Source organism: Falco naumanni, chromosome 4 (genome assembly GCF_017639655.2).
Source record: "Falco naumanni isolate bFalNau1 chromosome 4, bFalNau1.pat, whole genome shotgun sequence".
NCBI classification, from domain to species: domain Eukaryota; kingdom Metazoa; phylum Chordata; class Aves; order Falconiformes; family Falconidae; genus Falco; species Falco naumanni.
In genome coordinates this window covers 64,206,167-64,232,110 of record NC_054057.1, presented here as the reverse complement: position 1 = coordinate 64,232,110, position 25,944 = coordinate 64,206,167, and the positions used below count along the sequence as shown (strand labels likewise).

General features: G+C 65.3%; 4 protein-coding genes across 12 annotated transcripts in view; 3 read left to right on the top strand and 1 right to left on the bottom strand.

The window, feature by feature from the left end:
- The first annotated feature begins 838 nt into the window (after positions 1-838).
- SHD (Src homology 2 domain containing transforming protein D) lies at positions 839-4,278 on the top strand. Its single transcript, XM_040592069.1, is given in 8 exon segments — positions 839-1,035; positions 1,038-1,190; positions 1,837-1,927; positions 2,043-2,255; positions 2,930-3,002; positions 3,034-3,069; positions 3,469-3,588; positions 3,825-4,278. Coding segments are annotated over 8 exon segments (951 nt in total). The 5' UTR covers positions 839-957; the 3' UTR covers positions 4,012-4,278.
- A 1,182-nt stretch (positions 4,279-5,460) lies between these two features.
- FSD1 (fibronectin type III and SPRY domain containing 1) lies at positions 5,461-10,710 on the top strand. Of its 4 annotated transcripts, none has more exons than XM_040593218.1 (13): positions 5,461-5,592; positions 6,204-6,299; positions 6,429-6,539; positions 6,616-6,717; positions 7,476-7,498; positions 7,701-7,822; positions 8,335-8,544; positions 8,720-8,818; positions 8,954-9,113; positions 9,209-9,288; positions 9,497-9,748; positions 10,162-10,250; positions 10,358-10,710. In XM_040593218.1, the coding sequence occupies exons 1-13, from the start codon at positions 5,482-5,484 to the stop codon at positions 10,466-10,468; spliced, it is 1,566 nt and encodes a 521-aa protein (XP_040449152.1). In that variant the 5' UTR covers positions 5,461-5,481; the 3' UTR covers positions 10,469-10,710. The 4 variants fall into 4 exon arrangements, with proteins under 4 accessions (XP_040449152.1, XP_040449151.1, XP_040449154.1 ...); XM_040593217.1 differs by having other exon boundaries at positions 6,408-6,539; XM_040593220.1 differs by having other exon boundaries at positions 5,565-5,606.
- A 2,257-nt stretch (positions 10,711-12,967) lies between these two features.
- On the top strand, positions 12,968-16,737 carry MPND (MPN domain containing). Of its 4 annotated transcripts, XM_040591435.1 has the most exons (13): positions 12,968-13,032; positions 13,756-13,982; positions 14,352-14,582; positions 14,667-14,829; positions 14,901-14,985; positions 15,081-15,177; positions 15,327-15,399; positions 15,478-15,554; positions 15,628-15,796; positions 15,874-15,944; positions 16,040-16,129; positions 16,342-16,434; positions 16,535-16,737. In XM_040591435.1, the coding sequence occupies exons 1-13, from the start codon at positions 13,026-13,028 to the stop codon at positions 16,619-16,621; spliced, it is 1,470 nt and encodes a 489-aa protein (XP_040447369.1). In that variant the 5' UTR covers positions 12,968-13,025; the 3' UTR covers positions 16,622-16,737. The 4 variants fall into 4 exon arrangements, with proteins under 4 accessions (XP_040447369.1, XP_040447368.1, XP_040447367.1 ...); XM_040591434.1 differs by having other exon boundaries at positions 14,352-14,829; positions 15,637-15,796; XM_040591433.1 differs by having other exon boundaries at positions 14,352-14,829.
- Positions 16,738-17,109: 372 nt separating this feature from the next.
- Positions 17,110-25,944, bottom strand: part of SH3GL1 (SH3 domain containing GRB2 like 1, endophilin A2) — a 29,865-nt gene continuing 21,030 nt past the window's right edge. The window contains exons 5-10 of one of the 3 annotated variants that reach the window (XM_040591437.1): positions 25,070-25,203; positions 23,658-23,816; positions 22,995-23,098; positions 21,299-21,423; positions 20,769-20,825; positions 17,110-19,082 (exon numbers count right to left, since the gene is read on the bottom strand). In XM_040591437.1, the coding sequence (XP_040447371.1) occupies positions 18,886-19,082; positions 20,769-20,825; positions 21,299-21,423; positions 22,995-23,098; positions 23,658-23,816; positions 25,070-25,203 (776 nt within the window). In that variant the 3' untranslated portion in view covers positions 17,110-18,885. The remainder of the gene's footprint in view (positions 19,083-20,768; positions 20,826-21,298; positions 21,424-22,994; positions 23,099-23,657; positions 23,817-25,069; positions 25,204-25,944) is intronic. The other 2 variants (XM_040591438.1, XM_040591439.1) reach the window with 2 other exon arrangements.

Here is a 25,944-nt window from a genome sequence, read left to right as displayed (position 1 = left end):
GCACCCACATCTAATTAACGAGCAGCTTCTTGCTAATTAACCCGCTCACAAAAAGCGCTCTGGCATGGGCTGCAGGGCCAGGGCCTTGTGGAGCGTTTCTGAGAGCCGGGGAGAAAACCCAGCCCCCCGTCCCCCGTCCCAATTAGCATTCCCTGCACGAGTGTTGTAATTAGCCTCTTCAAATATTAATGCTGGATATTGGGCTGAGCCCTGGGGTTGGCATTAGATGGGGTCTGTCAGGAGCAAAGCTGGGGGGGCCCTGGCCATGCAGGACCCCCCCAGCCATGTCCTCCTCCCATATGTGTCCCCCCCCCCGCAGCTCCCTGCACCCCCAGCCCCAGGCCGGGATCCCAGGGGGGGCCCTTTGTTCTGGGAAGACAATACAAGGAGCCTGCTCGGTGCATGGTTGGGGGGTACCGGCCCTCCTGACCCCCCCGTGTGGTCCCCGGGGCAGAGGGGGAGGCAGGAACCCCCATGACAAGCTCCCTGGGGGGGGGCTGACCCTGTGGTTGGGGGCTCCATCCTACCTCCAGCCATCCGAAGCCCCCAGGCTTGGTGCCCCCCAGCTCTTTCCCTGTGCCCTGACCCCCCGGAAGCCCGGGGGGGTGGCCTGTGCCCGCTGTGCCCCCCGTCGGTGCCTGGGGCTCCCGGTGACTCCCCTTCTCCCACTGTCGCACACACGGGGGGCCCCGTCCCGCTGTCACTCGGGCGTCCCGGTGCCCCCATCACCGCAGAGGGGGGCAGCAGGGCTCCCGGCGTGTCCCCCTCATTGTCCCCCGCAGAGTCCCCGGTGCCCGTCCCCCTTCTCGTGCCGGTCCCGTCCCCCCACCCCCGGCGAGGCGGGTGCGGGGGGGGCCGGGGGCTCCGGTCCGCGCCGCGCGCGGCGGCGACACAAAGCGGCTCCCGGCGGCGGCGGGGGGGTCCCGGCGCGCCCGCGCTCCCGGTGCCGGCCCCGCCATGGCCAAGTGGCTCCGGGAGTACCTGGGCCGGGGGGCCCGGCGCTCTCCCCCCCGCCCACCCCAGCCCGACTACAGCGGCGGCGAGCGCCGCCCCACCGGCACCGGGAGCGGGGCCCCCCCCGGCGGCCCCCCCCGGCGCTGTCCTGCGCGGCCCCGCTGCCTCCCCCCCGGCCCCGGCTGGTGCGGGGGGGGGGCGCGGGGCCGGGGGGCGGCCCCCGCCGGCGGGAGCAGGGACGAGCGGGGGACACGGGGGACACCGGGGCGCGGGGGGGTGGGGGGCAGCGAGGCAAGACCCGGGGGAACGCGCGGGCACCAGGGTTGGGGGGTGAAGGGACCGGGTGGGTGCAGCGGGTAGGGGGGGCTGGGGCGAGGAACCGGGGGGTACCGGGGAGCAGGACCTGGGTGGGGGCGGAGGAGTGCGAGTGGGGCAACTGGGAACGAGCGGAGGGACTGGGGGGCAAAGAGCGGGGGGGCACAGGGGGGGTGGGGGGGGAGGTGGGGAAGGGGGCTTGAGGACCCAGAGGGGCTGGGGAGAAGGACCGAGGGAACCGCGGGGGACCGTGGTCGGGAACCGGGAAGAGCCAAGGGCTCGGGGGGCAGCAGGGCACCCCGGGGAAGGACCTGGGGACACGTTGCGGGGGGGGACGACACTGGAAGGGGGCTGGGGGCGGTGGAGTCACTGGGAGAGGGGGAAGGGGTCCGGGGACAAAGGGACCCGGTGGGAGGGAGCGGGGAAAGGACCGGGGACACCCACATCAGGGGCTGGGGGAGCCTCCAGGGTCCCGGGGAGGGGACCCAGGGACTGGGGACCGGGGCGGGGGGGGGCAGTGGGGGTCGCGTCCCACCCGGGGTCCCACCCAGGGCGCCCCCCCCGCAGGGCCCCGGTGAGAGCGAGTACTCGGAGCCCTTTGAGGGAGAGCAGGACCCGGCGCCCGAGGGTGGCTGCGAGGAGCCCGGTGAGGCCACAGGTGGGTGACACCCGGGCACCCCCCAGCACCCAGCCCCGCGGGTGGGGGTCCCACGGCCAGGGGGCCTCCCACCCATCCCGGCCTCGCTGCCTCTCCCGGCCTTGCCTGTTCCCAGGGTGCCCCCAGCAGGGCGAGGGCCGGCGGGCGAAGCCGCGGCGGGGACCCCAGCTCTACGACACCCCCTACGAGGAGTGGGAGACGGCAGGGGAGGGTCCGGGGGTGCCCACCGCCCGGGAGAGCCGCCTGCCCCGCGACGACGAGCGCCCGGCCGATGAGTATGACCAGCCCTGGGAGTGGAAGAAGGATCACATCTCGCGGGCATTCGCAGGTGACAGCATCCCGGGGGACTGAGTGTCACCCCAGGGTCCCCCCCAGCTCCTCTGGGTACCACTCCTTACCCCCAGCATCCCCCAGCAGCCATGGGTGCCACCCTGGGGTTCCCCAGCCCTGCATCCCCCCAGCTCCATGGGTGCTACACCGGGGCCCTCCAGCCCCGTGTCCCCCAGCTCCATGGGTGCTACCCCGGGGTCCCCCAGCCCCACATGCCACAGCTCCATTGATGCCACCCTGAGGTCCTCCAGCCCCACGTCACCCAGCTCCATGGGTGCTGCCCCAGGGTCCCCCAGCTCCCATGGGTATCACTCCTGCCCCCTAGCATCTCCCGCACCCCTGGGTACCACCCTGGGGTTCCCCAGCCCCACATCCCTCAGCTCCCATGGGTGCCACCCAGGGACCCCTGGCATCCCCTGTCACCTGGGGATAGTACCCCTGGGACCCCAGCATCCTGTGGCACCCATGGATATCATCCCAGACCACTCCTGGCCCCAGCACCCACCAGCACCCATGGGTCCCACCCCTTGGGGGCAATGGGAGACCACAGCAAGGCAGAGGTGGGGACATCTGGGACATTCCTTTGTGGTCTGGCACTGAGAGGTGCCCCCCAGCAGCAGGCAGGGGTGCTGGGACCCCACAGTGGGGTGACACCCCCGTTTGTCCCCGCAGTGCAGTTCGAAAGCCCTGAGCGCTCCCCCAGCCTGTCCCGGCAGCTGCCGCGGCCCCCCCGCCCCCCCCCCAGGTGCCAGGCCAGGCTGCCCCCCCAGCCCCAGGCATGTGGACACCTCGCTGCCCCTGGAGAAGCAGGCGTGAGTCTGGGCGGGTCCCTCTTCCATGGGGTGGCATCAGCATCCCAGTCCCGCATCATGGTGTGGAGGCAGCCCTCAGGGGTGAAGGGTCCACCACAGATGGGTCCCCATGGGGTGGAAGGTGCCCAATGACATGGATGGGTCCCCAGAGGGTGGAGGGTGCCCCATGGGGTGGTTGGCCCCTTTGACATGGTTGGGTGCCCCATGGCATGGATGTGTCCCCATGGGGTGGTTGGTCCCTTTGACGTGGTTGGGTGGCCCGTGGCACAGATGGGTACCCCATGATATAGATGTGTCCCCATGGGGTGGAGGGTGCCCCATGGTGCAGGTGGGTCCTGGGAGGGCCCCAGTGCTGTGTGCTGGGGTGATGCACACAGGGTGCCACATGCCACCACACAGCTGGTACCACGGCCCCATCGGGCGGGCAGGCGCCGAGACGCTGCTGGCACTGTGCCGCGAGGGCAGCTTCCTCGTGCGGGACTGCGAGACCAGCCCCGATGACTACTCGCTCTCGCTCAGGTGAGCGCAGGGCTGGGGTGGAGTGGAGGGTGGGGGGCACAGGGACAGCCCTGGGGACAACCTAGGCATGGGGGGGCATCCTGGGTAGAGGGGCTGGGCTGTCAGCATGGTGCTTGCATCCACATGCTGGCGTGTGTTCGCGTGTTCCCCAGTGACGCACGTTGACATGCACCTGTGTGTGCAAGGGGTGGCCGTGCCCTGCGCTGCGGGCCTCAGTTTCCCCTCCCCACCTGCAGGAGCAGCCATGGCTTCGTGCACGTGAAGCTCACGCGAACACGGGAGCAGCACTTTGTGCTCGGCCGCGCCGGAGCTGCCTTTCCCTCGGTGCCCGAGGCCGTGCGGCACTACACAGCGCGGGCGCTGCCCGTCCGCGGCGCCCGCCACCTCTCCCTGCTCTACCCCGTGGCTGTGCAGCCCCTGTGACCCTCCCCAGCTGTGCCCCCTCCCCAGTCCTGCAGCAAAGCCCTCCCATTAAAAGCCGATGTGCAGCCCCTGCCCGCTGCGTGCTCTGCGGCATGTGGGCATGGCGACGCTCTGGTCCCTCTTGAGGCTCAACTCTATGGTGCCTCCGGGGGAAGGCATGACACCCTCAGGCAGGACGATGTGGTGGCCCTGCCACCGGTCCCATCCTGGTCCCAACACTTGGGTCCTGCCCTTGTGCCCACTCCCACCGTCTCCCCAGGAACCCAGAGGTCCAGGTGAGGTGGGGGGGTCCAGATGAGCCCCTATCCCCCACCAGGGGACAAAGCCTGGAGGTGGCACTACCTGGGGTCACCCACCATCAACCGCACACCAGCTCAGCTGCATGATGGGGGGGCTGATGGCACCAGCCCCCCCAGCAGAACCATGGCGGGGGGAGCAGGTGCTACATGCGCGGTCGGTGCAGGCTTTGCATGCTGGCATGGGACGAGGCCGTGGGACCACCGAGTGGCTCCCTTGAAATGGGGGGGGCCCCAGCAGCCTGCCGCGTCCCAGCCACATGCTAACCCCCCAGCACACCGGTATGAGCTGCTCGTGCTCGGTGGGCAGGTGGGGGGCAGCGGGGGGGCACTGGGTGCGGCAGGGTGGGTGCTGTGCAGATGACAAGCAGGGTGGCAGGGTGCTGCAAAACCCCTTTTTGGGGGCTTTTCCTGCAGAAAGGCAGAGCTACGGGGGGTGCCCTCCCCAGCTGGGCATCGGCTGCACACTGGGATTGTCTCAGGGCTGGGGGGGGGGGTGGGAGGCCCTGTGCCCCCTGCAGCCCCCCTGGTATGTGCTGGTGTCCATCACTGTGGCAGGCGGTGGCAGCTTTGCGGGGCGGTGGGGGTCAATACGTTCAGGCAGATGCCCGTGGTCTGGGGGGGGGCAGTGGGTGCCGAGGGGAACAGGGCTGAGCATGGCCAGCCTTGCTCCCCCCAAGACATGACACAGCGGCTGGCACGGCCGGGGGGCTGAGAGGGACTATTGGGTGCCCCCAGCCCTGGGGGGTGCCTGGGGTGAGCCCAGATGAGCGGGCAGGGGGGCGCGGGCATGGGAGTGTGTGGGGTGGGGTGGACACGGGGGTATTTGGGCACGGGGCAGGGTACAAGGGTAGGTGGGCGGGGGGTATTTGGAGGGAGAGGGGCTTGGGGGTGTTTGGGAGGGGGTTAGGATGGGCGGGGGGCAGAGAGTTGCAGGGGTAAATGGGGAAGGGGCATTTGGGGAGGGGGCACCTCCTGGCCTCAGAGTGGGCTTAGGGCCCAGCACAGCCTCACAGGGAGAGCCGGGGGGGCGCTGGGGACACCCCCCCCGGGGCGGCGCGGGGGGTCCTACCGGGACAGGGGCCCGCACCGAGGGTCTCACCCGCCCCTTGCCGGGGGCGGCGCGGGGCGGGGCGGGGCGGTGTGTGTCCGCCCCCGGACTACATCTCCCAGCATGCCGCGGGGCGGGGCCACGCCCCCAGCGGGCGGGGCCGAGGGGCGGGGCGGCGGCGCCGCTCCCCCTTTGTTGGTGGCGGCGGGGCCGAGCGGCGGCGGGGCCGGCCCGGTATGGGCGACCAGGTGGGGCCGGGCCGGGCCGGGCGCGGCGGGGAACGGAGCGGGGAGCGAGGGGGGAGCCGCGGAGGGGACGAGGGAGGAGGAGGAGGAGGAGGAGGAGAAGAGGAAGAAGAAGAAGAAGAAGAAGGGGAATGGAGGAAAGATGAAGGGAGGGATGGAGAGGGAGGGAGGGAGGGAGAGGGAGGGAGGGAGGGAGGAAGAGGGGATGAAGGAGGGAGGGAGAGAGAGAGAGAGAGGGAGGGAGGGAGAGAGAGGGAGGGAGGAAGGAAGGAAGGAAGGAAGAGGGGCTGGAGAAGGGGGGCTGGAGGGAGAGGGGCTGGAGCGGATGAAGGTCTGGAGGCAGGAGGGATGCGGGGGTTGAGGGCGGTGCGGGAGGGAGGGGTGCAGGGCTGCCCCCCCGGCTGCCCCCCCCCGCTGTCCCCCCCTGCCCTTGTCGCTCTCACACACACACACTTGCCAAGTCATCCCGCTCCCGCCATGCCCGCTGGCTCCCGGCGCCTGGCACGCCTGGGCCTGGCGGGGTGGGGAGCCGGGGGGGGGGCTCGGAGGGGCGGGGGGGGGGCCAGGGGGCACTGACGGTGGGTCGGGGGGGCCGGGCAGGAGTCTCTGCGGAAGATCATCACCACCTTGGCCGTGAAGAATGAGGAGATCCAGAACTTCATCTACTCCCTCAAGCAGATGATGCAGAATGTGGAGGTACCAGGGAGCCCCCGCCCTCCCCCTGGGGACCCCATCCCCGGCACACACGGGGGTCCCACAGCCGGGGGGGGTGGCCCCCGCTGACGCCCCAGGCGTTGTGACCAGGCCAACTCGTCGCGGGTGCAGGAGGACCTGGAGAGCGAGTTCCAGTCACTGTACACGCTGCTGGACGAGCTGAAGGACGAGATGCTGATGAAGATCAAGCAGGACCGCGCCAGCCGCACCTACGAGCTGCAGGTGGGCGCCCACCCTGCATGCCCCCCACCGCCACCGGCACCCTCGCCCACCGCTGCTTCTCTCCCCTCCATACTAGGCCCAGCTTGCAGAGTGTGCCAAGGCCCTGGAGAGCTCAGAGGAGCTGCTGGAGGCGGCCAACCAGGCCCTGGAGACAGCTAACCACCATGACTTCCTCCAGGTGCGTCCCCACCGGCGTGGGGGGATGTCCTCGTCCAGCTGCCCCCCATGCTGGGGGTGTCCTGACCCCCCTTTCCCCTTGCTGGCTGGCTCATGCCACCCCAGGGCTGCGCTCACCCTGGGTGGGCACCCTCCTTTCTTTCTGTGCTGAGCACTGGGGCAACGCTGGGCTGGCTGTGCCTGCTGCTGGGGTGGCGGGGGGGCACGCAGACCCCCCGGGTTATCCCCGGCCTGCCCAGAGCTGCCCGGTGCCCCCTTTCTCCTGAGACAAAGGGACACTGGGGGCATCAGGATGCTGTGCCATGGGGGTGCTGTGGCCTTGGGGTACCACAGTGGGGACGCAGGGATGCTGTGCCACAGGGTACCATCGTGGGGATGCAGGGATGCTGTACCATGGGGTACTGCTGCAGGGATGCTGTGCCATGGGGGTACCGCTGTGGGGATGCTGTGCCAGGGGGTACTGCAGCAGTGACACAGGGATGCTGTGCCATAGGGGTACCGCTGTGGGGATGCTGTGCCATAGGGGTACCGCTGTGGGGATGCTGTGCCAGGGGGTACTGCTGTGGGGATGCTGTGCCAGGGGGTACCGCAGCAGGGATGCAGGGATCCTGTTCTGCTGGGCACTTCAGCAGGGACACGGGCATGCTCTGCCATGCTGGCAGTGGAGCGGAGGTCCGGGCATGCTGCACCGCGCTGGCTCCTGGCACTGCTGTCTCACTTGCTCTTTTTTTTCCTCCTCTTTTCCTCTGCGCTCACAAGGCTGCCAAACAGATCAAGGATAGGTACGGCGCCCCCGTGCCCCCAGCCCCACTAACCCCCAACATCCTCCCGGCCAGGGCCCCGCGGCGGGTGGCCCTATGGGTGCTGGGGTGGCTCTTCCCACCCTTCCCATCTCCCCACGCAGGGCAGGGGCTGGGCAGTCAGGGCTGGGTGGGTGTCTGCCTCCCAGCCTCACTGACCCATGGCCCCGTGTCCCTCGCACAGCGTGACAATGGCACCCGCCTTCCGCCTCTCACTCAAGGCCAAGGTGAGCGACAACATGAGCCACTTGATGGTGGATTTTGCCCAGGAACGCCGCCTGCTCCAGGCCCTTGCCTTCCTGCCAGGTACTGCCTGCGGGTGATGGGGACATGGAGGGACAGGCCACAGTGGGTGGCTTTCTCCCGCTGCAAGGGAAAGGCAGTGCTGGGGGCACAGAGGGCTGTGCCAGCCTGGCAAGGATCTGGCACAGGGACAGGGGTGCAGGGTTTAAGGGCTCTCCTGGGTGCTGCAGGATGAGGTGAGGAGCAGTTGGGGGTGCCAGGCCTGGGGCACCCTGTGGTACCCCATCCAGAGGGTTGAGAAGGTGCCAGGGATGGATGGAGGGATGAGGGGGTTTGGATGCTGTGCCCAGGGGTGCAGCAGGTGCCAGGCTTGGGGTCTCTGGGATCCCACATGTGGGGTCTCTAGGGTGCTGTGCCTGTGGGCCCTTGCGGGTTCCATGCCTGGGGTCCCCAAAGCGCTGAGCCCCTGGGATCTAAGGGCGCCCTGGGGGTGCCTCGGGGTGCTGGGGACACTGTGGCTGGCAGGAGAGCTGCAGTGGCTGGGGGGACACTGGCACAGCTGTTCCTGCGGGCAGTGCCCAGCACCCCCGAGATCGATCTGGCGGAGTCACTGGTGGCCGATAACTGTGTGACACTGGCCTGGAGGATGCCCGACGAGGACAGCAAGATAGACCACTACGTGCTGGAGTACCGCAGGACCAACTTTGAGGGGCCGCCCCGCGCCAAGGAGGACCAGCCCTGGATGGTGGTTGAGGGCATCAAGGGCACCGAGTACACCCTCTCCGGTGAGGGCACAGGGGCAAAACCAGCCCCAGGTGTGCCAGGCTGAGCAGGCACCATGGGTGGCAGGGGGCTGGGGCTGTCCCAGGGGGCTGGGTGGCAGTGCCAGGCTTTGTAGGGGACATGGAGGTCGCCGGTACTCCCCCCATGCCCAGCTTTGTGACCCTTCTGTGCCCACAGGGCTGAAGTTTGACATGAAGTACATGAATTTTCGGGTACGGGCATGTAACAAGGCTGTGGCAGGCGAATTCTCCGAGCCAGTCACTTTAGAGACAAGAGGTGGGTACCGGTGGGGTGGTGGAGCATCCGTCACCCCCAATGTCACCCCATGTTACGCCTTCCCAAGCGTGCCAGGGTCCATGGCCCCTTGGTGCCAGGCGAGGGGGGTGACGCGCTGATGGTGGCTGTCCCCAGCTTTCATGTTTCGGCTGGATGCCAGCACGTGCCACCAGAACCTGCGGGTAGAGGAGCTCAGCGTAGAGTGGGACGCCACGGGGGGCAAGGTGCAGGATGTCAAGGCACGTGAGAAGGATGGCAAGGGCAGGACAGCTTCACCCGCCAACTCGCCTGCCAGGTAATGTCATCCCCCCTTGTCACCCCAGCATTGCCCCCCCCCCCCGCCCAGGTAATGCCCACCCACCCCTCCTCGCTGGCGTCCGTCTGTCCTAGGGTGGTGCAGTCACCCAAGAGGATGCCCTCAGGGCGCGGGGGCAGAGATCGCTTCACCGCCGAGTCCTACACGGTTCTGGGTGAGAGCTGGGGGCACCCACTGGGTGCTGGTGGAGACCCTGCAGGCACCCGGGGGTGCAGGTGGGGGCATGGAGCAGAGGAGAGGGTGGCCCTGGGGGCACAGCGGTGATGTAGGTGGGCGTGGGGCACCCAGAGGGACCTGCGGGGCTGGGGTCAGGATGGGGCACCCATGGGTGCACTAGGCAGAGCCGTGCCCCGTGCCTGCAGGTGACACGCTGATCGATGGTGACGACCACTACTGGGAGGTGCGGTACGACCGGGACAGCAAAGCTTTCGGCGTGGGGGTGGCATATCGCAGCCTGGGCAAATTCGACCAGCTGGGCAAGACCTCGGCCTCCTGGTGCCTCCACCTCAACAACTGGCTGCAGGTCAGCTTCAGCGCCAAGCACGCCAACAAGGCCAAGGTGCTGGACGTGCCCGTGCCCGACTGCATCGGTGTCTACTGCAACTTCCATGAAGGTGGGTGCGGGATGGGGTGACAATCAGGCAGCCTTGGGGGTGGGCACAGGGACTGCCACCAACATGGGCACCGCCAGCACCAGCTGGTCCTCCACCATGGGCATTGCCACCACCACCATGGACACTGGCATGTCCAGCACCACCACGGGCATCAGTATGTCCATCATGGACATTGCCACCATCATGGGCACCAGCGTGTCCACCATGGGCTCCAGTGGTGTCCATCGCTACTACCATGAGCATTAGTATGTCCACCATGGGCATTGCCACCACCATCATGGACATCAGCATGTCCAGTGCCACCACCATGGGCACCAGTGTGTCCACCATGGGCATTGCTACCACCATGGACACTGTGCTGAGGGTCTTCAAGTTCTGTGCCCACCCCCCACGCCCCACCCCTGTGCCCACAGGGTTCCTGTCTTTCTACAACGCCAGGACCAAGCAGCTGCTCCACACCTTCAAGGCCAAGTTCACGCAGCCAGTGCTGCCTGCCTTCATGGTAAGGGGCCAGCAGGGCTGGGCAGCGCTGTGGGGCTGCCGCTGGTGGGGTTCAGCTCCCCCAAGCCCTGTGCCCCCCCCAGGCAAGCCCCACTTCTGTGCCTGCAGGTCTGGTGCGGCAGCTTCCACGTCTCCTCGGGCTTGCAGGTGCCCAGCGCGGTGAAATGCCTCCAGAAACGCAACAGCACGGCCAGCAGCTCCAACGCCAGCCTGCCCTAGAGCCGTGCCCCCCGCGGGCACCCCCCAGGCGAGAGCACTGAATGTACCCCCCCACCCCCCCCCTCCACTGCACTGGCAGGGCTGTGCCAGCCCCTGGAGCTGGGGTGCACCAGCACCCCCGGCCCCGCCAGCTGACCCCCCCACTCTGTGCCACCCCCCACGTTGCTGGCACCGGGCTGGGCACGTCACCCCTCGCCATCGAGAGCTGCTTCTGGCCTGAAGAATAAACTGGGATGTAGGTGTGACGCGGCCGTGGCTGGGGCTCGGGGCAGCGGGGGGCACCAACCCCGGGGGGGGGAGGGGGGATTTGGGGGTGGGTCCCGGTGCCACCCCCATGGCACAAGGAGCTGGGACGGTGCTGAGCAGGGCAGTGCCTTTGTTCAGGATGGCACCTGGGGTGATGCCCCCCCTCCCAGTATATGGGTTGGGGGTCCACTGCTGCCCCTGGCTGGGCTGTGCTGTCTGCATCCCCCCTCCCCCGGGGGTGCCTGGGCCGGGGGGGGGGGGGGGGGCCTGGGAATGGCTTTGCCCTGGGGGGGGCTACTGCTGCCCTAGCTGGTCCCTGGCACGAAGCAGGGGGGGCAGCCAGCGGCCCCCCTGTGCTGACACCCGTCAGTCTGCAATGAGAGCTCAGCACAGCTGCAGCTTCTTGGCAAGCTCCTCCGCCATGCCTGTGCCTGGGGGGGGCACTGCCTGGCAGGGGACCCCGGCAGCTGGGCCCCCTCCCATCCCCCAGCCGCTGACCCCAGAGGAACCACCGTGCTCATTGCCCTCTCCCCTGCCAGCCAGTGACAGCACCCAGGCGGTGACAGCACCCAGGCATCTGGATCCTGCTCCCCCCCACGTTTCCCCCCATCCCCAGCGCTGGGACCCCCTCACAGTGATCGTGGGGTGGCAGCAGGGCTGGGGGAGGCAGGCCGGGCACGGAGCTCTGGGGGTCTCGCTCACCTACAGAGAAGGTCAGAGGTCTACATGGGGACACACTCCCTGCCTCAGTTTCCCCCGGCCCAGCTGGCCTCACCCTGCTCATTCATGTAGGTCAGCTCCTCTGAGAATGGCCCCAAATGGGGGGGGGTGTCCTCCGAGCCCCCCCGGGGGCTGCAGTACAGGGTGATGGGGGCTCAGGAACAGCTTCAGCACATGGGGGCAGCTGGGCTGGGGCACGGGGGGCAGCCAAGGGGGCTCACACACCCCTTCCCCCCGCCCTGGGTCTTCTCCCTGTTCTCACCATCCATCTCCACGAACTCGCAGAGTGGGGCGGGGGGGTGTCACGGACCCCCTGCCTGCCCCTGACACCCCCAGCCCCCCCAGACCTCCGTGCCAGGCTGTGACACCCCCGGCAGTGATGCCCACCCCCAATCCCATCTGGCAGGTGCCCCCCCAGCCACCGTTACCACTGCCACCGCCGTCCTGCCAGACCCCCGACCCTGCTGAGCCCCCGGAGCCCCCCATGCCCCCCAACCCGGGGGCTGTGCTCCCTCTGTGGGGGCTGCAGGCTGCCCCCAGCCGTGCCACCCTGGCCGTGCTGGTCCCCAGTACATCCCAGTGAGAACGAAGCCCCCCCCACCCATCCCCTGGCCCACCCGACTCACTGGGGCAGCGGTGGCTCTGGGGTCCTGGGGGAGGTGGTGGGGGTCCCGGGGGTGGCCTTGCGGTCCCACTCCGCCCCCTCCGGGAGCTGGAAGACGTGGCCGGGCAGCAGCGCATCGGGGGGGGCACGACCACCGGGACCCCCCCCTCGGGGCCAGCACCCTGTGCCCACCTCCGCCATGGTCAGGATGAGTCCCCGCCACGCCTGCGCCTCCCAGCTCGCCGTCTGCGGGGGGGACACACAATGACACGCGAGGGTGGCTTGTCTCCTGCACCCTCTGTGTGTCCGCAGCCTTTCCCTCATGCCCCCCTCCCCCGCCTCTGCATCCCCCTAAGCCTGCCCCCTGCCCCCATAACCCTGTCCCCGCTTCTGCATCCCCTGCACCCCCGAATCCTGCCTCCTGTGCCCCCCAGTGTCCCCTTGTCCCCCTCAGTCCCCAAACCCTGCACCCCGCACCCCCCCCCCGCCACTGTATCCCCCCTGAGCTGCCAAGCCCTGACCCCCCCCAACCTGCACGTCCCCACCCGTGCCCTCCACCGTGTCCCCAGCCCCCTCTGTCCCCCAACACCCACCCAACACTGCCCCCCCCCCCCCGGTCCCCTCCACGTCCGTCCGCTACCCTGCGCCCCCAGCGTCCCCCGGTGCCGGTGTCCGTCAGTCGTCGTCCCCCGCCCCGTGTGTGTGTCGCCTCCCCCGGTGCCGGTCCACCCCCCCAACATGTGTGTGTGCCCACCCCCCCCGGCCCCCGGTGCCGGGTCCCTCCCCCCCCCCCCCCGGTGTGTGTCGCCCCCCCGATTCCGGTGTCCCCCCCCCCCCCCCCCCCCCCCCCCCCCCCCCCCGATGTGTGTGTGTGTCGCCCCCCCGGTGCCGGTTGTCGCTCCCCCAGGCGGGGCGGGGCGCGCGGGGCCGCCCCATCACGTGGCGCCGCCGCGCGCACCGGGGAGGCGGGAGCGGCGCGAGCGCAGCATGGCAGGTAGGGGCGGGGGGCACCGGGCACGCACGGGCACCCCCCGGCCGGGGACGCGCGCACCGTGCGCGCACACGCACACACGCGCGCGCCCCGCGCCCCCGCCGCCCCCCGGGGGTACGCGCCCCCGCGCACATGCACCTGCGCGCGCGCGCCTCCCGCACACACGTGTGGCCCCGCGCGTGCTCACAGCCACCCGCACGCGGGGCACGGGCACGCGGGACCCTGGGCGCGCGCCGGGCCCGGGACCCCGCGGGTGGGGACAGTCCCGCCTCCCCGCCCCTCCCCCCGCCCCCCCCCCCCGGGCTCCCGGCGCCGGGGGACACGCGGGGCGGGAGGGACGAGCCCCTGTCCTCTGTGTGCCCTGGCCCCAGCCGTGGCCCCACGGCCCCATGTCTCACAGCCCCCATGTCCCCTTGTCCTTTGTCATCATGTCCCTGTGTCCTCACACCGCTGCATCTCCCCCCCGCCCCTGGCAGTGTACCCCATCCCCCTGTCCCTGTGCCCACCCCCTGCGGTGACCCTGTGTCCCCTCTGTGTCCCTGCATGCTTGTGCCCCAACATCCCCATGGCATCATCTTCATGTCCCCGTGTCCCTGTGCAGCCCTGTCCCGGTGTCCCCACCTGCAGGCAGACATGAGGGGGACACACCCAAGGGTGCTCTTGGGGGGACACCCAGGGGTGCTGCCCCCAGGGAGGACCCCACATGGCATGTGTCCCCCCCCGCAGCGCTGGTGGCCACGTCCCCCGGCGGGGATGAGTGCCTGGAGGAGGACGAGGACGAGCTGGAGCCGGGGCTGGACGAGGCGGAGGCCGAGCCGGAGGCCGGGAGTGGGGCCAAGGTGGCAGGGGACACCCGGGGGGCCGTGCTCACCCGCCGCGGCATCACCCTCCGCGTCCTGCTCCGCGATGGGCTCCTCGAGCCGGCCCGTGGCGTCCTCTCCATCTACTACCTGGTGAGCCTGACCGGCGCGGGGACACGGGGTGGGGATTGGGATGGGGGACAGCGCACAGGGGACAGGGATGGGGGACAGGGCACAGGGGTGGGGGACAGGGATGGGGGACAGGGCACAGGGCACAGGGATGGGGGACAGGGGACAGGGATGGGGGACAGGGCACAGGGGTGGGGGACAGGGATGGGGGACAGGGGACAGGGCACAGGGATGGGGGACAGGGGACAGGGATGGGGAAGAGAGATGGAGGACAGGGTGCAGGGACAGGGGTCGGGGTACAGGGGACAGGGACGGGGGACAGGGCACAGGGCATGGGGACGGGGCACAGGGCACTGGTGGGTGCCCCCCCCCGGCTCACCCCACACTCCCCAGGGCAAGAAGTTCGTGGGGGACCTGGGGGCGGACGGGACCATCACGTGGCAGGAGACGGGGCAGGTCTTCAACTCGCCCAGCGCCTGGGCCACCCACTGCAAGCGCCTGGTGAACCCCGCCAAGAAGTCGGGGTGCGGGTGGGCGTCCGTGCGCTACAAGGGCCAGAAGCTGGACCAGTACAAAGCCGCGTGGCTGCGCAAGCACCAGCCCAACGTGCCGCCTGCCGAGGAGGTGGGTGGGCTGCCCCCCCCAGCCCCCTGCCAGGGACCCCCAGTGTGGGTGGCAGGATGGGTGCCAGCCCTGTGCTGCCGGCAGAGCCTGGCCAGTGAGGGCGAGGAGGAGGAGATGCCCGAGGATGAAGAGGAGGAGGCGACGAGGGAGGGTCGGGCGCCTGTGCCGGAGCTGGCGGTTACCAAAAAGCCGGAGGAGAGGAGCAAGAAGCAGCAGTGCAAGAGTCTGGCGGAGCCGGCGGGGACGGGTAAGGTGGCACGGGGGTCCCGCGGGACCCCAGGCAGCCCGGCGGCGGTGACGGGGCATTGTGCTTCGCAGATCACGGCCCCCCGGCGAAGCGGTTGGAGAGCAAACCCCGGGTGCCCGTCCGCTACTGCACCCTGGGCACCCGTGACTCGGCCAGGTAGGGTGTGACAGGGACCCCAGCCCCACGGGTGCCACCCACAGGCGCAGGAGGGGCTGGGGGCAGCGGTGGCAGAGGGGTTGCGGCTCTTCCAGGAGCCCCCAGACCCTGGTGGAGGTGACATCGTTCGCCGCCATCAACAAGTTCCAGCCCTTCAACGTGGCCATTTCCAGCAACGTCCTGCTGCTCCTGGTGCGTCCCCTCCCCGGGAGGGGAGGACAGGCTGGGACAGCTCTGATGGCGCTGGGGACACCTGCAGGGAGGGGGAGTCATCCTGTGTCCCCCCCCCTGTCCCGGTGTCACTTTGGGGCCAAACTGTTGATTTTAACCTTTTCCTTTAGGACTTCCACAGCCACCTGACGCGGAGCGAAGTGGTGGGCTACCTGGGGGGGCGGTGGGACACCAACACACAATGTAGGTAGCGGGGTGGGGGGGTCCCCCCTTGCCCAGCCCACAGCAGAGCCACCCACCCCTGTGCCCGCCCCCCCGCAGTGCTGACGGTGCTGCGAGCCTTCCCGTGCCGGACCCGCCTGGGCGATGCCGAAGCTGCCGGTGCCGTGGAGGAGGAGGTAAAGCAGCGCCAGGGGGTGTGGGGTGTGGGGGTCCCGGGGGACCCGTCCCCACGGCACCTGCCCACCCCAGATCTGCCAGAGCCTGTTCCTGCGGGGGCTGTCGCTGGTGGGCTGGTACCACAGCCACCCCTTCGGCCCCGCACTGCCCTCCCTGCACGACATCGACGCGCAGATGGATTACCAGCTCAAGCTGCAGGGCAGCGGCAACGGCTTCCAGCCCTGCCTGGCTCTCATCTGCGGTAAGCGCCCGGTCCCCACCATGCCGGGGGTGCTGGGGCTGCGGCCCCCCCGTGTCAGCCCCACCTCTCCCTCCCAGGACCCTACTATCATGGCAACCCCGGCGTGGAGTCCAAAATCGCACCCTTCTGGGTGATGCCGCCGCCAGAGGTGGGTGGCTGCCGGCCCCGCGGGGCAGGTATTTGGGGTGGGGGTGGCCCCAGTGCCGTGGGGTGACCCCTCTGCGCCGCTCCTCTGTCCTCCAGCAACGGCCCAACGACTACGGCATCCCCATGGACGTGGAGGTGGCTTACATCCAGGATGGCTTCCTCACCAACGACGTCCTGCAGGAGATGGTGAGCGTGGGGTGGGGGCCCCGAAAACCCCGTCCAGCTCAGCAAGCTTCTGCCACCCATCGTCCCCCTCCTGCCCTTAGCCCCAGTGACGGTGACAATCCCTCCTCCATCCCCACGGTGCTGCCGAGGTCTGGGTGCCGGGCAGGAGGCATGTGCCCAGGCTCAGGGCAGCCCCGATGCCTGCAGCCCCCCCTCTCTCCCCCCCACCCCAGACGCTGCTGGTGGAGTTTTATAAGGGCGCCCCCGACCTGGTGAAGTTCCAGGAGCTGTGGAGTCAGGATCAAACCTACCTGGACAAGCTAAAGGTGAGCAGGGGTCTTCCTCCGCTGGGCTTGGGGGGAGGGGGGCTGGAGCTGGAGCTTGAGCTGTGGCCACCCCGGTAACTGGGCTGCGTCCCCATCTCAGGGCTCCCTGGCGTCCCGCACCCCCAAAGACCAGAGCTTCACCCACGTCCTGGAGCAGATCTACAGCCTCCTCAAGCTCAGCAGCTGAGGGGCTGGGAGCCCCCCCTTCGGTTCGGACCAGGTGCCTTCCCAGCAGCCAGGGCTCGGCTCGGCAGCCCCCCCGCCCAGCCCCAGGGGCTCACCCAGCCCTGGCGTGGGGCAGCACTGCGGGGACACCGCATCGCCTGCTGCTACAGGGGGCTCACCCGAGGGGTCCCGGGACCCCGCTGGCTCCTGCCCTGCCCCCACGGGGCAGCGGTGGAGGGGAGGGTGGTGGTGGTGGTGGGAGTCTCGGCTGTTAAGTTGTTTGTGGAAGTGGTAGTTGATTAAAGAGCAGTTCCTGAGAGGCGGCCGGCGTGCGGCTCCGCTGGCTCGGGGACATCTTGCTGGGATGGTGCTGGTGGCCTCATGGGCTGCAGTCACCATCCAGCTGCCTGTTTTGGGGGGCTGAACCAGGGGGACATTGATCCAGGGCTACTCCTCCAGCCCACTGTGCCCCCCCGCAGCCCCGCCTCGCAGCCACAGAGGACGCAGTCATTAGAAAGAAGAAAACATTTAATACTTTCATTCAGAGATACAAGTCGAGATTTGTGGGTCATCTTTTTTTTCCCCTAAAAACCAGGAGAAACCATTACAAAAAACCCAAACCATCTAGCAGGTTGTCCCAACTGACAAAACGCATTTCAATCCACCTGAGCAGGAGCCAGTGTTCCCAGGATGTGGCCCCTGTCCCCACTGGGAAGGGGACAAAGGTGAGGGCCCTGGGGGCACTGGTCCCTTGGGCTCCCTGTGCTGTTGGGATCAAGGGGGGAGCTGCCTTGTGCCCCCCCCAGTCTGGGACTGGGGTCACTGGTCAGCCCGCTCGGAGCACAGTGTGGCAGGGGACCGGACACACATTGACATGCACGGTTAAAATCATTAAAAAAGGGCTGTGGAACTGTAACGGGAGCCGGGAACAGCAGGGACAGGGATGTGCTGCAGCATGGGCCTGGTGCGGAGCTGGGGCTCAGCCCCCGGCCAGGTGAGGAGGAGGAGAGATGCTGGAGCCCGGCCAAGGCTGAGGAAGAGGGAAAGAAACCACTTTTCTAGCAAGGAAAACCACGGAGTCAAGAGAGATGGGGCGAGGGCTGCTGCTGCCAGACCCCAGCCTGACCCCCACAGTAAGGAAGACGCAGGGATGCCTGGGGCTGGCAGAAGTGGCGCTGAGATGTATGATACCTTTTCCCACCAAACACAGTGGCCAAGGGGCACGTTGCCCACCCCCCCCAGGAGGGTGGCTGTGGGGCAGAGACAGGGGGCACAGCAAAGGCACGTGAGGATCAGCCGAGCTCCAGTCCCACAGCCACGAGCCCTGGTCCTGTGGCACGGGGTGCTGGTGGCTCCCTGGGGATGGTGCAGAGCCTCAGAGAGGAGACACAACCTACTGTGCCCCATGGTGGGCAGACCCTAGGCTGCGGCCCAGCTCCCACCACCCCCAAATTATCCCCTAACTCTGACAGACTCGGTGTAGAGTTTGTAGTAGGAAAAGCCCAAGGTCCAGATGCAACCTGGCCTAAAATACTTAAAAATCAAGGGCAGAAGGGAGCAGCCACCCCCTTTGGAGCTGAGCTCTGCAGGGAGGGGGCACAGGGCCAACAGCAGGCAGGGGACATCCTTGCTGTGTCCCTCTGGGGCAGGCAGGGACTGCACAGAGCCCCCGACAGGGCTCAGCACCCGCACCGCGGGGCTGGCTTAGTGTTTGATGGGTGGTGTAGTGTTGCTGTGCCACGGCATCCCTCCCCGGAGCCCCCAGGAGCGAAAGAGCCAGGTCCTGCATCGGTGCTGGGCTGCAGGGAGGCTGGGCACCCGTGGGGGAGGGGTAGTGTCAAGGTCTCACCCCTTGGTGATGCTGGGGGTTGCTTTGTCCCCTGCCACTGTGCCACACGTCTCCGTGCGCTGATGCTCAGCGTGAAGGATGCATCCTGGCTCTCCCACCTGGCTCATCCGGATGCTTGACCCAAAGGAAAAACAAAAACTGGACAGGGAGAGGCCTGTGACAATCGTACAGCCGGGGGGGGGGGACACCTGGCAGGGCGCGCAAAGTACCGAAGTTCAAGCACCAGAAGGACAAAAAAAAAAAAAAAAAAAATTAATTAAAATAACCAAATTCAAGGGGCTGGGGGGGCCATTTGACCCTTCTGGCTTGTTCCCTGGTGGCAATCTCGCCCCGAGGTGATGCAGAGATAGCACGGCCCCACCGCCGAGGGCCGGTGTCGGGATGGAGGTGGAATGGAGCTCGGCCCGCGCCGGGAGCGGGGACAGGAGCCATGCCGTTCACTGAGGTAGCGGAACCAGCACTTCCACGTAGTTGAGGGGGAAGAAGCCCGACTGGCCATTGATCATGCCCTCGTACCAGTTCTCGTCGATCTGGTTGGTGAGGGTGATGACGTCCCCTTCCTTGAAGCCCAGCTCACCGTCGTTCTCAGGTTCGAAGTCGTAGAGAGCCTTGCAGCAGGGCTGGTCCAGGGGGGCTGTGGGGAGAGGCGAGGGGCAGAGGTGAGCCGGACCCCCACACACCATCCCCTCAAGCCCCCAGCTCCGCCGATGCCAGGGATTCCTGCTGGGGATCCGCAGCTCCGCCAGGGCCGGGCTCGCACAGCTGGTTTCACAGCCCAGCTCTGCCCTGCGCGGGGAAACTGCCCCTTCGCCCTGCCCGGCTGCTAGAGCACTAACTCAGCACGAACCCCTCACCGGCTTGCAGCCCACAAGCTCCTCTGCTGTCTTGCTCCAACCACCTCCTTCGTGACCTTCTCCCAGAGCAGCCCCCTGCCCCCAGCCCCCCATCCTGCCTGCTCCTGCTCCGAGCTGAGTTCCCACCACCACGAGACCACCACGCTGGAAACCAGGCGGCGAAAAGCCGCGTTTGTCCCCAGAGATGAGGGAAGCTGCTGGGTCAGACATGAGGACATGGAGGAGGACCCCAGGGGTCCCTCTGCTTTACAGGGGTCACCTTGAGTCTGAGGGCGATAGGAGGGAGAGGACTGCCCCTGCCTCCCTGGGCACAGGGCTTCAATTAGCAGCTCGGTGCTGCATGCGAGCCCCCCTGCCCCCCCCCCCCCCCCCCCCAAAAAAAAAAAATGGGGAGAAACCCAGTCTTCTTCCCCCATCTCAGCTCCACGATTTAAGCATCAGACTTTCTGACTGCAAAAGGGATTTTTTTGTAGCCGGGAAAGCTGCTGCTTGCTCTGTCTTTGTGCTAACGTTTTGGGATGAGCAGGCACTCGGCTTTGCACCTGCAGGGATCCTGCTGGAAGGGGACCAAGCGAATACAGACCACCAGGGTCTGCAGGGCCCCCACTCCCCTCCCCGTTGCCCTGTGGCTCTGCACTAGCACTCTCCCAACCAGGGCAAGGGGAACAGCACGAAGACCAGCCAGCACATCTGCTCTGCTGAATACCCACAGCAAGAAAGGACCAAGCATGAGAAGAGAACTCGGAAAACACCGAAAGCGGCAGCCAAGCAGATTCACGGTTTTGAAACAACTCCCCAAAATACCAGGCTGGTCCCACCACTGCGGCTCTTTCCCTATACCAGGCTCCTCAAGTCCTCCTGCCTCCTTGCTGCGCCACCACGAGCTTTCCCCACTGCAACGGCTCTGAGCCACAGACCCAGCCTGGCCTTGGGACCCCAAGGGGTCCCTTCAGCAGGAACGCTGACCCACGGACCCCACGTCATCCCAGGAACCCATCCGAGGCTCCCTGCTGCCCAGCTGGGACCACCAATCCTGCTCAGCATGCTGAGGCTCTGCCTGCTCCCCCCAGCCCTCAGCAGCGGGGTATGAGGGGCAGCACGAGTAGGGGTGGGAGAGATCCAGGCTGGGTGCTTGGAACAAGAGTGGGGTAATCCTCAAGGTGTCTGATGCCTCATGGAAAAGCATCTGATCACTGTGGCCTCACGCAGGACATGCCTGTGTGATGGCAGCTGCTACAGCTCCTCCGGGTGAGCGACGACCCCAGCTTTGGCGTGGTAAATACCAGTATAGCGTGGCTGTTTTAATTTGGGGCTTAGCTTAAGGCTTAGCTTAGCTTAGCTGTTCTGCTGGCCAGGCTCAGCACGGAGGTATTAGCGGCTCCAAGCAGCAGCATCACGGAAGGAGAAGCGAGGAGGGATGGGGAGAGATGGTCACACATCATGCAGTGCAGAGGGAGGAAACTCACGAATACTCCTGACGGAGGCCCGGGACGGCTTGTCGGATCGGAAAGAGGAGGAAGCTGCTTCCAAACAAAAAGAGACATGCTTAAACCAACGTGAACTGGAGAGAGGGAAAGGTAGGGCCCAAAGGGAGGATCTGTGAGGAGAAACAGGGCAGCCCACATGCTGTGTTAGAAACCTGCCTGCCTCGCTGGGACCAGGGAGGGACAAATGCAGCATGATGGAAGACAGGGAGGGAGCGAGAGATGATTCATTTTTGCTGTCTGCCACTGCTGGCACTGACCGGGCACCACACGCCAAGTGGCCTGGGCTGCAGACCCCGCTGGGACATCCCCAAGCCAATATAACAAAGGCTGCTGAGCCCCAAGAGAAAACAGCCCAAGTCTAGAGGCATTTCTGACGTTTTTCAGAGCCACCAGCTCGTGCAGGCACATCCAGCACACCAGAAACATCACTTCCAGGCAGAGCAGCTCCCCTCCAGCCCCAAGAGGCTGCTCCAGAGGCACCCATGTGCGCACGCAGGGGGTAACTTTACCTGAGACTTTGGGGGTAGGATTGCAAGAGAAGCCCCCGTTAGATTGGTCAGTGTCTCCAAAGTCGTATGTCTCCCTGGGTTTGGGCTTGTACTCCCGCTTGGGACGTGAGGAGGCCTCCCTCATTCTGGAGGAAGGAAAAGAAATGTGGATAAAGTGAAATGTGAAACAGAATATGATGAGATCAACATGGTATCTATCCTCCTCAGTGGCCATGCAAAGTTGCAAATTGGTTTGTTGCCAAGAATCTGCACAACACACTGCACTGGGGTGTTCTGAAGATGGATCTTGCCCAGGGTTTGGGACCTTGCCCTTGGAGAGGGCCACATGCCCCAGGCTTCGCTAAGGCATCCCAGGCAGTTCAGGCCAGCAGAGGACACCCGTGCTGCAGTTCGAAAGCTCACACTTGGCAGGATCCTCCCAGTTCTTCTTAATTCAAACCAGACCCAGCACCCACTCAGCAGTTTCTTCCACAAGGGAAGAACAGCAGTGCAGCATTGCCAAATCGCCCCAAGAAGCGGAGAGGCTGCCCTGGCTCTGTCCAAGCCACCCTGTGCCAGGTTGAGGAAAGCACGTCCCCGGCTCCACAGGGCAGCCCCAGATGCAACGAAGCCATCTCTCCTTCCTTGGCCAGGGCTTGGGAAGACGCTTGCTCAGGTTTGACAGAGCAGCAAGAAGAACGACTGTGCAAGTCACGGCAGTCGCGTGAAACAGCTCACTCGGTATTTCAACAGCACCCCTGTGTTTCTTGGCACCTTGGCAGCAACCACACATTCCCCACGGCTGCTGCAGAGGTCAGGCACTCGAGGAGAGGCAGGGAGAAGAGCAAGACCAGGCAGCTCTCTGGCTCTCCCTGCTCTGGTGTGCCTGACGCCTGTCTGCCTTTCACCAACTCCTGTGGCTCAGAACTCCAGAGCACAGGTGGCGGGATCTGCCAGGAGACCACCACGCAGGGAGGAGGGAGAGCAGGGCTTGCGGGAAAACAAGGGTTCTGGTGGGGAGCTCACAGAGCCTGGCTTTAACAAGGTGATGGAGGTGTTCTTCCACTGGCCTGTGGCCACCATGTCGTCCCACCACGTTACATTCACCTCCTGGTCTTCAGAACTACCGGGAGCCCTGGACAGGGCCACGACCATGGCCACTGCCCAGGTACGCTGCTTAACCGCAGCTGAAGCTCATGGCACAGAGACTCTAGGCTAGGCAGTTCCAGGTGACACAGGGTGACAGCTGAGCCATCTGCTCCAATAGCACGATGCAACTTCTGACTCGATCCCGGGTCTGGCCACGAGGCACTTCGTGGGGGGCACTCCCACGCTCAGCACCCCCAGTGCCAGGAGCTGTGAGCCCTGCCATGAAGGGGATCCCACCCTTCTTCACCCCTGCCGAATTCACCTCCAGCCGCGCCGGGAGCAGCGCCCCCGGATTCAGGCAGGGCTCAGCCCAGCAGAGGCGAGCTGCCCGTGGTGCAAGCACGGAGGTTTTGTTTCAAACGTCAGAATGTGCCCATCACTGAAAGCACGTTGTGCAGCTGGCATCGCTCCCATCAGCCCAGAGGAGGTCTGGATTGAAGCTCTAGCGACTGCAGCTTTACCACCAGAGGACTGATTGAGGGGGAGAGTCAGGTATTTACAGACAAGCATCACAGGGAGAGCTTGTGGCTGTGAAAACTGAGAGTGCCTTCAGCACCCTGGGACTCACCTGCGTTTGAGTTTTTCCGCAAGCTCATCCAGGATCTGCACTGCCTGCCTGTGGTAGTCCAGCTGGGCGTCCACCAAGGCTGAGAGCTGGCTCACCTGCTCGATCTGCGAGAATCACACCAAGGTGGGATGAATGGCTCTCCCCAGCTGAGAACAGGAGACTCCTGCATTGCGCATGGGGGCTGAGACCATACCGGGGAATGTGTACGAAGGGCAACTTCCCTGGGGAGATGAGGAGAAGGCTTGGGATTTCAGACACCAGAGGTCGGGCACTGGCTGAGCTCAGCAGGACAGAGGGCACCTCCTACCGCACTCTGGGCTTTGCTAGCTGTTCAAATCCTCCCCAAGTAAGCTGCATTACCTGCCCAAACTCTCTCGCACCAACACACTGAGAAGAGACCCACCTGGTACAAGCCACAGCCTCTCCTCTGGCCAAGGGCTTGATCAGGAATGAGAGACTACAGAAAGGATAAGAGGCCTGCTAAGCCACGTGCTGGGCGCTCAGATCTGGGTTTTCAGAGAGCAAAACCACACTTGCAAGAACTAGAGTGGAAATCAGCGTCTAACTTCTGCGTCCCTCGAGAGATCCCACCCTCGTGTACACAGGAACATGCAGCCCACCCGGCAGCTCGCAGCCCGGGGCAGAGGAGCCCCATGCACTCACATCAGTTTCTAGGAGGTTGTGCATACTGGTCTCTGCTACTTCCTTGGACTCTTCAAATTTCTCCATGGCCTGTCGAAGTTCCTCATCGGGGATTTTGCCCTGTCGTTTCTTCTTGTAGTCAAAGTCCAAGCGTCTGCCTTCCAGCTTCTTGAGATGGTGCTGGAAGAAGACGGTTATGAACAGTAAAGGAAAAGAAGGAAAAGCCAGAGACTGGCAGCAGCCAAGCTCTCCCGCTGGGAAGGCAGCTCTAGTTACAGGCCAACTTCATTCGCTTCAGAAACCTGATCTCGGAGCACACACGTCTGTGGCTCCCACCTTTGTTCAGACTCCGGAGAGGCTCCAGGATGTGATGGAGAGCTGCATGGCAGGGCTGCTGCGAGGCGGCAGGGAGGAGTGGACCATCCGGACTCAGTCTGGCAGAGGATTACTGCTGCGGAGGCTTATTACTAAGAAAAAACCCTCAACAAATTGGCACGGTGATGTGACTTCACCCCCTTCTAGCCGAGAGCTGGAGGAAAACACTGCAGGAAGCAGCCCGGGTCTGTTCCCCTACGCAAGCCTTTCGGCAAGATGAAGAGCTGGCCCGCTACTTTCAGCTCCCCAGGAGCAACAGGGATCTCTGGAAATCAGGAACTGGGATGCAGGTTCTGCACACTGCATCCCCTGACTGCTTAGGGCAGAGCTGCTTAAATCAGCGCTATGGCAGCCTGCAGAATTGGAGTACGGGTAAGTACTAGTACTTAACAGCAGTTGGCGGTTATTTTATCTGGGCCACCACTGTAAGGAAAACTCAGTCGAGAGTGCTGCCTTGGGAATTAACAGCTTGGGATGGATCCTATTGCAAAGCCTGGCCCGACTTTGCAGTCTTGTCCCTGCAACAGCACATGGGAGTTACCAAGCTCCATGTCTCCCCAGCGAGGCACCAAAGGGCCTTCCTGAGATGCTGCATAAGAGACCTAGAAGGAAGCTTGCTCACAGCTTGGAAGTTATAAAACCCAGGCTACTAACAGAACAGAGCCGACAGCTGTAAAGTTTAATGCCAGGCAGCCCAAATGTAACAGGGCTGGGAGCTCACAGCACAATGAACCAAACCCAGCAAGGCCAGAAGGCACATTGGGACGTACTCCCACAGCATCCTCCATAAAACGTGGCGAATGGAGAACCACTGAAACCTGCGTCCAGCCTTATGAGCTGCTCAGGAGCAGCAGCAGCAGCGCTGAGCAGGGAGGAAATACTAGTGACCCCAGCGAGTCCCAGCGAGAGAAGGCACGCACAGGGCAGGCGAACAGACATGATACTTACACGAGTCCTTGGTTCCCACCATGACAGAGCAAGCAGTTACATGCACTAGTAGCCAGAAGAGGCCAGAAACGAAAGAGATGAGGAGGAGAGAAAACCACTGAGGTATTTACCTGGATCTCTTTCAGGTCTTTGTCACACAGGTTCTGGAGGGGATCAATAAAATTTTGTTTGACTTCAATATCCAGCGAGTCCTTCACTTCAGCCAACCGCTTCATAGATTCACCAGCATCAAGAAGCGCATCGCCTTCGAGTGAGAAAAGGAAGGGAAGAGAAGAGGAGAAGGGAGAAGGGGCCAGCCAGTTAAACAGAGCTGAAGTCTGTGGCGGCTGCATGCAGGGCCATTCTGCCAAGACACCCAGCGAGTGCAAGCTCCATCCCCTGTCCAACACGCCCGTATTTTTCTATCTGGAGCAAATCCCCGAGCCTGGCACGGAGTGAGTGGTGCCCAGCGTGAGAGCAGGCAATTGCCTGTTGGTGTTGACTCCACACAAGACACTTCACTAACATGCTTCATTTTTTAACTCTGAAAAACAGGAACAATCTCTACGACTAGAAGAAGGAAAAGGTAAAAATATTTTCAAAAGCAGTATTTTTAAGCTCCATGTTAGCTCAGGGAGTCACTGAACTGCTAACTGGCCATGCAGTGCTTTAACCTTGCTTTGCTCCTTGGCCACTGCTGGCAAGAGAAGCCCAGGGCAGGGGCGCATTCAGTCTGATCCAGCCTGGCTATCCTTATGTTCAGACAATTTTAAGCCCAGAGTGCTCTGACCAACTTTTCAGGTTTCCCCAGATGCTGGCAGCAAACCTGCAGCCTTTTCTCCCTTTTAGACACTAACCTGCACCTGGCCAACCTCATCCCTTCTCCTCCGCTCTCAGTTAGAGAGCTCAAAGTTGCTCATTGAAACCTATTTAGTTTCATGCTTTTCTAAGGCTCCTGCCACAATGACAGTTAAGCCAGATGGACTTGAAGCAAAGCATATTTCGT